The sequence below is a fragment of the Trachypithecus francoisi genome, unplaced genomic scaffold (genome assembly GCF_009764315.1).
Source record: "Trachypithecus francoisi isolate TF-2019V2 unplaced genomic scaffold, Tfra_2.0 Lachesis_group20, whole genome shotgun sequence".
Lineage (NCBI taxonomy): Eukaryota > Metazoa > Chordata > Mammalia > Primates > Cercopithecidae > Trachypithecus > Trachypithecus francoisi.
The window spans coordinates 44154118-44167000 of NW_022681466.1; the positions used below are offsets into that span (position 1 = coordinate 44154118).

Below are 12883 nucleotides of genomic sequence, written 5' to 3' on the forward strand. Positions count from 1 at the left end.
AACATGTTGGCCAGGCTGGTCTCGAACTTCTGACCTCAAATGATCCACCCGCCTTGGCCTCCCAAAGTGCTGGGATTACAGGTGTGAGCCACCGCACCCAGCCTGGGGCTGACAATTTTTAAAAGAAGAAATACAATGTATGAAAATCAGTAGCATTTCTATACGTGGCTAACAAACATGAAAAAATGTTCATCATCACCAATCATCAGAGAAAGGCAAATCAAAACTACAATGAGATACCATCTCACACCCATCAGAATGGCTATTATTAAAAAGCCAAAATAGGCCGGGTGTGGTGGCTTACTCACGCCTGTAATCCCAGCACCTTGGGAGACTGAGGCGGGTGGATCACAAGGTCAGGAGATGGAGACCATCCTGGCTAACACGATGAAACCCCGTCTCTACTAAAAATACAAAAAATTAGCCGGGCATGGCAGCACGCGCCTGTAGTCCCAACTACTAGGGGGGCTGAGGCAGGAGAATCGCTTGAACCTGGAAGGCGGAGATTGCAGTGAGCCAAGGTCATGCCACTGCACTCTAGCCTGGGAGACAGAGCAAGACTCCATCTCAAAAAGAAAAGAAAAGAAAAAAAAGTCAAAATACAGGCCAGGTGCAATGGCTCATGCCTGTATTCCCAGCACTTTGGGAGGTCAAGGAGGGTGGATCACCTGAGGTGAGGAGTTTGAGACCAGCGTGGCCAACATAGTGAAACCCCATCTGTACTAAAAATACAAAAATTAGCTGGGTGTGGTGGTGCACGCCTGTAATCCCAGCTACTCGGGAGGCTGAGGCACGAGAATCGTTTGAATCCAGCAGGCGGAGGTTTCAGTGAGCCAAGATCATGCCACTGGACTCCATCCTGACAGAGCAAGACTCTGTCTCAAAAAAAAAAAAAGGTCAAAATACAATAGATGCTGGCAAGGCTGTGGAGAATAGGGAACACTTGCATACTGTTGTTGGGAATGTAAGTTCAGCCACTGTGGAAAGCAGTTCAGAGATTTCTCTAATTACTTAAAACAAAGCTTCCATTCAACCCAACAATCCCATTACTGGATATATACCCAGAGGAAAATAGATCATTATACCAAAAAGACACATGCATATGTATGTTTTTTGCCATGCTATTCACAATAGCAAAGACATGGAATCAACGTAGGTACCTATCAGTGGTGGATGGATAAAGAAGATGTAGTACATATACACTATGGAGTACTACACAGTCAAAAAAAGAAAGAAACCATGTTCTTTGCAGCAGTATGGATGGAGCTGGAGGCCATAATCCTGAGGGAATTAACGCAGGAACAAAAACCGAAATACCACACATTCTCACTTATAAGTGGGAGCTAAATATTGAGCACACATGGATATAACAAGGAAACAGCAGGTACTGTGGACTACTAAGTGCACTAAGGGGTATGTGGATTGAAAAACTACCTGTTGGGGACTATGCTCACGACCTGGTGCAGTATACCCATGTAACAAACCTGACTATGTACCCCCTGTATCTAAAACAAACATTGAAAAAAAATTTTTTTAAGCCAACTTGAATGAACTCTCACTCATCATTTTTGGCACAATTTGAGAAACAACAACAACAAAAAATTGAATAAAACATATCCTTGAGAATCCAATGATAATAAATAAATAAGAAAAAAAGAGAAAGGGGGAGGGGAAGAAAGTACTTCTTTAGAGAAGAATGCTAGCTAATCATTGTAAAAGAAGTGTGGAATTAGGCTGGGCGTGGTAACTGACGCCTATAATCCCAGCACTTTGGGAGGCCAAGGTGGGGAGGTCACTGGAGCCCAGGAGTTCGAGACCAGCCTGCCCAACATGGTGAAACCCTGTCTCTACTAAAAATACAAAACTTAGCCGGGCGTGGTGGTGGGCACCTGTAGTCCCAGCTACTCAGAAGATTGAGGCACAGAAACTGAACCTGCGGGGTAGAGGTCACAGTGAGCCGAGATTACACCACTGCACTTCAGCCTAGGTGACAGAGCAAGACTGTGTCTCAAACAAAGAAATGTAGGATTAGAAAATCATCCATTTTGCTACCCCAGTGTAATGATCAATATAGGCAAAGCACATTAAAAGGTGCTAAAATCATTGGGTAAAATACTGCTTAGGGACAGGCTATTCAATCAGTGCCAAAAGAATCATCCCACAGATTACCTGCTAATTACAAAGGGAAAAAATGTACCTTTACGCTGGAGAAGTCTGGTGGTCACCACCTTATCCTATAGATCAAGCACAGCATTTACCAATCTTGGGACAACCTCACCAGGCACCTGCTCACAGGATATTATAAAGAAGGACACCACACCACCTATAAAATAATCACACCCCAAACGATTAAACTGAATGGTGTTATGAGGAGCGATCAAATTTAGAGCATAAGACATTCTATGCGACAGCTGCCTGGATCTCTTCAGAATGGCAAAAAATAATTAAAAAGCCAAAAAGAGCAGAGAATTGTTCTAGATTAAAAGACTAAAGAGACATTGTGCCTTGACTGAATCATTCATCCAAATGTATAGCCAAAAAGACATCTTGGGAACAATTGGGTTGGAATCTGCTCTGCGTATTAGAAAATATGATGGAATGATTAAATTTTCTTAGGTAAAATAATGGTATTGTGGCATTGCAGGAGAACGTCTATTTTGATAGGAGATGCCCGCTGAAGTATTTAGGGGTAAAGTATCTTGAAGTGTGGTCACTTTGAAAATGTTCAGAAAAAGACTGTGTATAAAAAGAGAAAGCAAATTGCCAAGGTAAAGAATAAAGGGTGTGATTCACACTATTCTTTCAACTTCTCCGTAGATTTGGAACTTTTCAAAATAAAGTTGAAAACAGTTCTAGAAAGGTATCTATTGCTGCAATGTATTGTTAAGTAAAACAGTATAAATGGTACAATTCCTTTTTTTTCTTTTTTTTTTTTTTGAGACGGAGTTTTGCCCTGTTGCCCAGGCTGGAGTGCAATGGCACGATCTGGCTCACTGCAACCTCTGCCTCCCAGGTTCAAGCGATTCTCCTACCTCAGCCTTCCAAGTAGCTGGACTACAGGTGCCCATGCCACCATGCCTGGCTAATTTTTTGTATCTTTAGTAGAGACAGGCTTTCACCATGTTGGCCAGGCTGGTCTCAAACTCCTGACCAAGTGATCCACCCACCTCCACTTCCCAAAGTACTGGGATTACAGGCATGAGCCACCACGCCTGGCCCATATGAATGGTACAATTCTATCTTAGGATAATGTTAGCTGCTGTAACAAAGGGACCAAGAATGCAGTGGCTCAAACAATAAGATAAAAGTGTATCTCTTGCACACGTGACAGTCCTGGTGAGATGTACAGATCAGCAGGCAGCACTTCTCAGACCTTCAGGGACTCAAGCTGATGCTGGTTCTGCCGTCTTCAACATATGACTTTCAAAGTTGTTGCTCTCCAGCTGACAGGAAGTGACAGGCATCGGTGCAGGGCCAGAGATTTTCTCTGTGGAGGCTGCACACATTGCTTCTGCTCACACTCCCCTGGGTGAGACCTTCTTCCTGAGTTGCGGTGGGGCAGTAGGTGCAGGGGCTGAACAATTCAGTTCAAGATGGGCAACCACACATCCCAACTTCAACTCTTAGCAATTTAGAAGAGATTTTGGTAGAAAGGGAGTAGTCTCCATCAGTCATTAAAAAGTGTCTAAAAGAATACAGGGCCGGGCATTACAGGTGGTTCACACCTGTAATCCCAGCACTTTGGGAGGCCGAGGCAGGCAGATCACTTGAGGTCAGGAGTTCAAGACCAGTCTGGCCAACATGGCAAAACTCCATCTCTACTAAAAATATAAAAATTAGCCAGGCGTGGCGGCATATGCCTGTAATTCCAGCTACTTGGGAGGCTGAGGCAGGAGAATCACTTGAACCTGGGAGGTGGAGGTTGCAATGAGCCGAGATCACGCCACTGCACTCCAGCCTGGACAGTATAGCGAGACTCTGTGTCAAAAAAAAGGAATACAGACCAACCAATTCAAAGCTTTTATTTCAAGGTTAATTGGTTTTTGAATGTTTTAATATCTTTATGCTTGTCTTTGTTTTTCCATTCTCAGCATGCATTTCTTTTGTAATAAAGAATTATGCTTTACAAAAATAAACCATTGAAACCACAAAGAGATTATTTCACTGGCAAATTTGCAGGATGTTTTGTTTTCTCTCTCTAAAAGAAACATATACCTTAATCGTAAATACTACTTTAAGCATTCTCCTACTCAGAAACCTTCAGTGGGACCCCACTCTCTATCACATTTGCTTGACTCTCAGGGCTCCCCACAATCTGGCCCACATCCTCCTCCTCACCCCATGCTCAAGCCACCCGCCTGGCTGTCCTAGAATCATGCCTGCTGTTTTCACTCCATCCATCCTGCGGCTCACGTGCTGCCTCCAGCCTAGCCAGACCCCACCCATTCTTCAAGTCCCAGCACACACCACCACCTTCCCTTGACCTTTCACCTTTTCCCTGGGGTTTTCCATGACATTTAGAATGGGTGCAACACAACGTATCCCTTGATTAAATGTTGTTTTCCATTTTACTGGTAAGGCATTACTCTTATCTCTCTCATTGTCAGCTTATTTCTATATCCTTCACAGAGCCTAGCATGGTGTTAAAGACATAATAGGTGCATATGATACATCTCAGTTGACTTCCATGTTTAATGACCTGTTATTCTGAGTAGGAAGCATTTTTGTCGATGGTCTCCATTTGATAACCAAGCCCTCTGGTGTTGCTCAGATGCTCCTCTCAGCTAAAAGAAGAATATGAATTCAAATAAAGGATGAAGGGGAAACACATTGTAGCAAAACCATATCTGAAAAACACCTAAGTCAAGGGCAATCTCAATGTGCTATTAAACACCGCATTTTAACTTTCCATTTTTTTTCTTTTTTTGTTTTTTCCTTTTTTTTTTTTTTGAAACGGAGTTTCACTCTTGTTGCCCAGGCTGGAGTGCAATGGTGCCATCTCAGCTCACTGCAACCTCCACCTCCCAGGTTCAAGCGATTCTCCTGCCTCAGCCTCCTGAGTAGCTGGGATTACAGGCATGCGCCACCACGCTCGGCTAATTTTGTCTTTTTAGTAGAAACAGGGTTTCTCCATGTTGGTCAGGCTGGTCTTGAACTCCCACCTCAAGTGATCTGCATGCCTCAGCCTCCCAAAGTGCTGGGATTACAGGCATGAGCCACCGTGCCCGGCCCCAATTATTTATTTATTTATTTATTTATTTTGAGACAGGGTCTTGCTGTGTCCCCCAGGCTGGAGTGCAGTGGCACAATCACAGCTCACTGCAGCCTCAACCTCCCAGGCTCGGGCAATCCTCCCGCCTCACCTCCTGAGTAGCTGGGACTACGAGTGCACACCACCACTCCTGGCTCATTTTTTAAATTTTTTGTAGAGACAAGGTTGCGCTATGTTGCCCAGGCTGGTCTTAAACTCCTGGGCTCAAGTGCCTCAGCCTCCCACCGTGCTGGGATTACAGGCGTGAGCCGCCATGCCTGGCTGCATTCCAGTTTTTTAAATCTATCAATTTCCTTCCCATATAGTGCTTCCTTTTTGTCTTTGCACCACACAGAATCCTGCTCCTGCTACAGCCAAATAATGCTACACACAGGTATCCCTAGTATTTGGAAGCGGGGAAAATGTGTGGTCACCAACCATGTAAACTGAACAGTGATTTCTGCAGCACACAAGGGATTGCCTGGCATCATAAGAAGTACCTAGCACGTCCTGCTTGCCATGTCAGTAACTTGCAGTGCAAAGTTTCACTCAGTGGCCATTCCATAGTGGGCTGAATAGTAATCGCAAAGCAAGTAGACCCACATGGCTCTTCTTCAGAGGGCACCCCCCAGTGATGGAATGTTATGAAGACTTAAATCACCGAGGCCACTCTCCAGCCAGGGCCACAGGCTGGGTCGTTTCAACTTGCTGGCCTGAAAATCCGGGAGAAGTCTGCAGGCAGGAGGGTGTTCTCTGTGGAACTCGATGGTAGACAGGTGCCTATGATATTTAGGCAATCTAGCAGCCCAGCTGACTCCAAAAAGCATCTTTTTTTTTTTTTTTTTTGAGACAGAGTCCTGTTCTGTTGTCCAGGCTGGAGGGCAGTGGCACAATCTCGGCTCACTACAACCTCTGCCTCCCAGGTTCAAGCAATTCTCGTGCCTCAGCTTCCCAAATAGCTGGAATTACAGGCACGTGCCACTACACACGGCTAATTCTTTTTGTATTTTCAGTAGAGACGGGGCTTCACCATGTTGGCCAGACTGGTCTCAAACTCCTGACCTCAAGTGATCCGCCAGCCTTGGCCTCCCAAAGTGCTTGGATTACAAGCGTGAGCCACTGCACCCGGCCTCCAAAAAGCGTCTTCAGACAAAATGGAGACCAAGGGCATGTAGTGCCTAGTCTTACCCAACTCCGCTTGGCAGCCACGTCTTCAGATGGGGCAGACAGATGAGAGTCAGCAGCAGTTTGATTCAGGTGGGTGGTACCTGAGTCCAGAAAGACCAAAAAGCCTACTGATCCTCGTTCTTTATTGTCCAAGCTTACAATTCTGGCACACTCAAAATTGTCCTGAACCCGCAGGAGGGATTTTGCTGCTGTAAGAGTTTTTTTCTGGACAAGAGAAAGTTTTGCCTGCTTTGTGCTACAACAGCACTTTGTGCAGAACATATTTTATATTTCATGACTATGTAAAGGTAACCATCCTATCCAGAATGCTATTTATACAAGCTGCCCTCAATTCCCTAAGGCAGTTTTTGTGTTTGAGGCACAATTTGAGTGTGGGCTTTGGGAACAGTGCTCTGAAGGTTCTCGTTGGCCCACACAGTCCCTTGATCGACCTTCCCATGTTGTCACTGTTTAAAGGTTGAGGTTCACTGCCTTGACCACACTCTTTTATAATCTCACGAGACCAAGTTCATTTCAAATATACTCAACACAGTCTGGCGCCAGCTTGACACTACTCTGCCTTTTCCCTCCCATCCACAGTAAGCTGTGCCCGGCACTATATCATAGATCCACTCAGCTCAGCCTCCATCACACGACTCACGGCAAAGATGGGTTTGGTACACATCAATCAGAATTCAGTAGCACCTCTCAGGGAAGGACAGAAATGGCGTATCAGTTAAGAACCAGTTTCCCGGTTCTTGGAAAGGAGCCATCAGGCAACAGTTGGAAAATAACTTGAAGTCTTTTCTGTCCCCGACTGCCTTAGTCTACTTGCTCTTCGGGTCATCTCTGTTCATTGTCGCCTTATCATTTCAGACACCATATGGTTAGGTCCTAGTTGTTAAGAATCGAATCATTCTCACGTTCCCGAGGAGATACATCCCCCTTCCCAACCCATGCGTCTTCACCTTCCAGGACGTCTAACTTGAACCATGATGTCATTACCTCACTGCCCAATGCTGCTTACCCAGTTAAGTTCCTTCTCTTCCCGGTGTGGGCCTTTCTGTGAACTTTTGAAAGAGCGTAGCGCTGGGCAAAGTGATAGCTCTACTTTATTAGGCATGAGGCCAGTAGAGCAAGTCCAAGATCTTTAGAAAACCTTAAGTACAAAAATGACGATTCTCAAAAAAATACTGATTAATTTTGTCAACTTATTTTAGTTAACGTGGCTTTGCTAGAACTTTCATCAAATTCTCAGTAGAGAATGTAAAGTATACTCAAGTATCACGTAGGTTGGGTTTTGTTTTATTTTGGCTTTTTGTTTTTAATGTCATGGGCTTTGATTTTTAAAGATAGAGCTGGTTTTTGTCCCCCAGAGGAATAGCAGTGTGCTATTGTCTCCACCTCCAAGTGACATTTCAACTTGGGGACACATAAGGAAGCAATGAAAATTGTAATTATTTTTCAAAATTACAAGAGGAAAAGATGCAATGAAAAAATCAACTTTAAAATTAATATTTTAATTATTATTGTCTGATTATCTCTAATGTTGTCAAATATTTGCCATTCGGTCTGAAAAACCATTGCACCATATTTTCTTAAAACTAGATAAATTTCAACTGGCCATTTATAAGATTGTCATACTATCATAGATTATATTCCCTGGAGAAGAAACCAAGAGTCCGGTGTGGAACTAACCCACGCCTCCATTCATACCCTTCTGGAATAGGTGAAATCCAATAGGATTTTTCATTGGGGACTTTAGCTTTGGTTTCAGCCATAGGTAGTAAATGTTTAGTAGTTAGCTAATTTTTTAAATGGCTGAACATGAATTAATGGCTAATCATAAAAGCCAATATTTACATGGCGCTTACTGGGTTACATGTATATGGCGCTGTTCTAAGTGCTGTGTGTACATACATATATTATGTAATCCTCACAAAACCACCAAAAGGTAGATACTATTGTTCACCAATGAAATCTGAGATCCAGAGAAATGAACAAACCTGATATCACACAATTACTATGTGCAAGAGCTAGGATTCACTCCCATGGAGCCAGGCTCCAGGGCCTTAAATACCATGCTTTAGTGCCAGAATGATTTACTACAACTTCTCCCACTCAAGGATGATCCTTGGGTTTTCATCAAAGAGGATAGGCCGGGCGCGGTGGCTCACACCTGTAATCCCAGCATTTTAGGAGGCCAAGGCGGGCGGCTTCCCTGAGCTCAGGAGTTTGAGACCAGCCTGGGCAACATGGTGAAACCCTGTCTCTACTAAAATATAAAAAATTAGCCAGGCATGGCGGTGTGTGCCTGTAGTCCCAGCTACTCAGGAGGCTGAGGCCGGAGAATTGCTTGAACCGGGGAGGCAGAGGTTGCAGTGAGCCGAGATCACGCTACTGCACTCCAGCCTGGGCGACAGAGCAAGACTCTGTCTCCAAAAAAAAAGAAAAGAAAAGAAAAAGAAAGAAAGACCAAAAGGTGGACATGATATATTTAAGATTTCTCAATGAGGCAAGCAGGAAAAAAGTCCTTTAACACATTCGTAAGTATTACACTTCTTGCCATTGTGCCTTCAGTTTACAACCGATAAAACACCGACTTCTAGCTGCAATTTCTAGACTCTTAATGGTTACCATCTAGAAATAAGGTTGATTGAACCAGAAAAGGATGTACTCACAATGTAGGCTCACAATCCTGCAGGTAACAGGATGGTTTAATTGGCCAAGCTTTCACTTCTTCAGTGCACTAAAGGCTTGAGGTTTAATGAACGGGTGGAGGAAGGATAAACATGGCTTAACAGCCCAACCAATAAAGGTCTCCTCCCTATTCACCACAGCCTGGGGCAAGCCAAGAATTCCGGCCCAGCTGCGGGTAATGGAGATAGATCCGCTAAGAGGAGCTGAGCGGACACCTGCTGCTGATGCTGCTGACACAGGTGTTGGTCATCCTCGCCTGGGGCATTTTTCCTGCCTTTCTGCTGGCTGGAAAGAAAGGGCTGACTCGCAGGGCCCGAGCTGATTGTGTTGGGCAGTTTGTGGAGGAAATTCTGTGCCCTATTCATTGATGCTCTTCTTGGGACACAATTCCAGGACTGTGACTTTCAGGACCCAAATACAATGACAGTCTTAGGTGTCATACTTAAAATGTGCCCACATTTTCTTTTCTGAGAATAAAGAACCTATCATGTTCAGAAATGACCTAATGTTTTGGCCAGGCATGGTGGCTCACGCCTGTAATCCCAGAACTTTGAGAGACCGAGACAGGTTGATCACCTAAGGTCAGGAGTTCGAGACCAGCCTGGCCAACATGACAAAACCCCGTCCCTACTAAAAATACGAAAATTAGCCGGGCATGATGGTGGGTGCCTGTAATCCCAGCTACTCGGGAGACTGAGGCAGGAGAATTGCTTGAACCCGGAAGGCGGAGGTTGCAGTGAGCCAAAATGGTACCACTGCACTCCAGCCTGGGCAATAAGAGTGAAACTTTGTCTCAAAAAAAAAAAAAAGAAAAGAAAAGAAAAAAGAAATGACCTAATGTTTCATCTTTGACATTTCAGAATAATTTGCAAGGATTTCGATTAAATAGCAAAATCGAAAAGGAAAGGGGAGAACAATCAGTTTGTTGTGTCTTGTGCTTCTCTGGTCACTTTATCTGAGGGTAATCTATTTTCTGAAATTGTGGGGAGAAACAAGAATTGTTTGTTTGAAGGCTGTATCCAAACTCTCAATTTAAAAGCATGATTCATCATCTTGGAGGATCGTGATCTGTCCACCTGTAGATTTATGTAGACTTCTTTACAGAAGACTGACAAGTAGAGGACTTTTTTAGAATTTAGTTTGTCTTACATCACATCCAATAATTCAAAGCCACTCAGAGTATTTTCCTGAGTCAGGAGCCTGTGAAATGACAGTGCCACAACTGACAGGGAGAACGGTGAGCAAGATCAATACAAATTGCAAGAGTTGGGGAGGTACCAGGGACGTTAATTTAGCATTCTATGTCTGCAAAAGACCACATTTTTCAGAGGACTTTCCGACCCTGGACTAATGTACAATGTAGGAGAGAGCTTAGTGACCCCACCCCCGGCAACCCCCCAGGGTCGGGGAAGGGGGAACCTAGTGATTTGTTTCTTGCGGAATGGATAGCCTAGCAAGTCATACCAACACCAGGACCTAAAGCCATCAGGCTGTACTTAAATCACCTTTAAGACCGGGTTTCTGATATTTATATTGTTTTCATCCTTTCTTTGTGTAACAGCCAAGTATAAAGCTGTTCCATGCCTGGATAATTTTTATTGCGTTGGCATGGCTGTGTTGAGATATTCTGACACAACAGGAATCATGATTTGTCCACGCATAGATTTATACTGACTTCTTTATAGAAGAGTGACAAGGAGGGGACTTTTTAAAGATTAGTCTGTCTCATGTTGCACCCAATAACAGAGTATTGAAACTGAGGTCTGATTTAATCGGCCTCTGCCACACTCTCTACATTTCCTTTTCATTGTCAAGTATATGATTAACATAAGGAACTTTTTTTTTCTAGACTATCTCCAAAGTAGTTCAAATACCAATGCGAAGTTTAAAAGCACTGATTTTTTTCTCCTGCTTTCATATGTAGCTTTTAACATGTGCTATTTATCGGTCATCAGATTACTTAAGGGTCAGAAATGCATTCTTTTCATAATGTTCCACAAAACACACTCACAGAAAAATGCATTCTTTCATAATGTTCTACAAAACAGACTCATTAATTCTGCCATTATTTCTAAGTTGCTCTGCCCAGTCCATCTGAATCTCTCTGGTGAATGGGCGTGTTGACCCTGGCAGAAGAGTCTAGGATTATTGCTGGAGAGGGTCACTGCATTTGCCTCATTTCTGTTTCCTCTGCCTAACAAAGGTGACCTACTTGGCCACTGATACTCAGACGTATTTCATTTTTGGTAGAGTTCTAGTGAAGAGGATCCTCTAACTGAACCAAGGTCATCTACCAAAATATCTGCGTTTAAGTGTGACTCCAAACTTCCAGCAATTGACCAAACATCAGTCAAGCAGAAACATAAAAGAACCATGACTGCAAGGAAAGCAGAGAAAGCGGACCCCAGCGAACCGTCTCCAGGTGAGCGGCTGGCTTATTGAAATTCATCAGATCTAAAATCCCAGTATTAAAAATAACAACAGGCCGAGCGTGGTGGCTCACACCTGAAATCCCAGCACTTGTGTGAGGCTGAGGCCAGCAGATCACTTGAGGTCAGGAATTTGAGACCAGCCTGGCCTACATGGCGAAACTCTGTCTCTACTAAAAATACAAAAATTAACCAGGTGTGGTGATGCACGCCTGTAATCCCAGCTACTCGGGAGACTGAGGCAGGAGAATCACTTGAACCTGGGAGGCGGAGGTTGCAGTGAGCCAAGATGGCACCACTGCACTCCAGCCTGGGCAACAGAGCAAGACTCTGCCTCAAAAATAAATAAATTAAATAAATAAATATAACAACAACAATCAAATAGACGGTATTGGTTAAACCTAATGTTTTCTGAATGGCTATTTCAGGTTGTGAAAGGCCAGTGATCCTATGCAAACAGTAACATTAATTTCAGAGTAGAATATAAATTGGTCAAGGAGGCATGAATCGTGCAATGTAACTTTCTCCACTGCCCACATTTTCTGCCCAATCATTTGTGTGGCTTCCGCCTACAGCTGCTGCCTTTTCATCTTCTTCGCCCTTCTTGGGGATAAAGGCATTTGGCCCCAGGTATCAAGTTTTATGGCTCAAGCAAGAGCATAAAGAGAAGCTTTCAAATACATCTGAATAGCATAATTTATAGCCAAGAGAGAAAGTAATAAAGTTTTCCTGTTCTGGGTTTGTCCTCTCTGAGAGAAAAGGTGCTTGATAAATCCTCCTTTTGGTGCAATTTGGAAAAATAGTCACTCTTTAGGTGCCTTAGAGCAAAGATCAGTCTTCTACTTGGGGCGGGGGTGATTTAATAGTTTCCAGAAAGGGGCTAAAATTCACTGAAAATTTGATGTCTCTCGGGCTCATCTCCATCAAAGACAACCGCTCTAAGACAAACTTGATTCCTCCAGGAACTGAGGTTTAAGTTGGAGTAACTAGGCAGAAGGGTCTAAGTTGAGTGGAAAGGATTCAGGCTAACTGCTGAAGAATTCGTCAATAGCGTGCAATTCATTAAAATCCAAATCACAGCTACTTTCCAATCCTAAATAGCTTCTGCCGTGCAACCACCCGTCCAGTTAAGTCTTCATGCGTTTTTAGAACATGGCAGCTTTCACTCAGATTAACCGCCCACATTTTATTGCTTTAACGAAGTCAAAACCAGATTGACTTCTGAAATGATGTTCTCTCAGGCAAAGCCCCAACTCTTGCTTCTTATTTAATCAGGGGAAAGTATCATCCCGGTTAATTTCTCATTTTAAAGACTTCTGGTAGGAATTAGGCTTTA

The 12883-nt window shown here is 43.7% G+C and overlaps 1 protein-coding gene across 9 annotated transcripts in view; it reads left to right on the forward strand.

The window, feature by feature from the left end:
• MARCHF10 (membrane associated ring-CH-type finger 10) overlaps positions 1-12883 on the forward strand; it is a 120200-nt gene that overhangs the window by 48754 nt on the left and 58563 nt on the right. For all 9 annotated transcript variants that reach the window (XM_033184073.1, XM_033184066.1, XM_033184068.1 and 6 more), the window contains one exon: positions 11369-11540. In XM_033184073.1, the coding sequence (XP_033039964.1) occupies positions 11369-11540 (172 nt within the window). The remainder of the gene's footprint in view (positions 1-11368; positions 11541-12883) is intronic.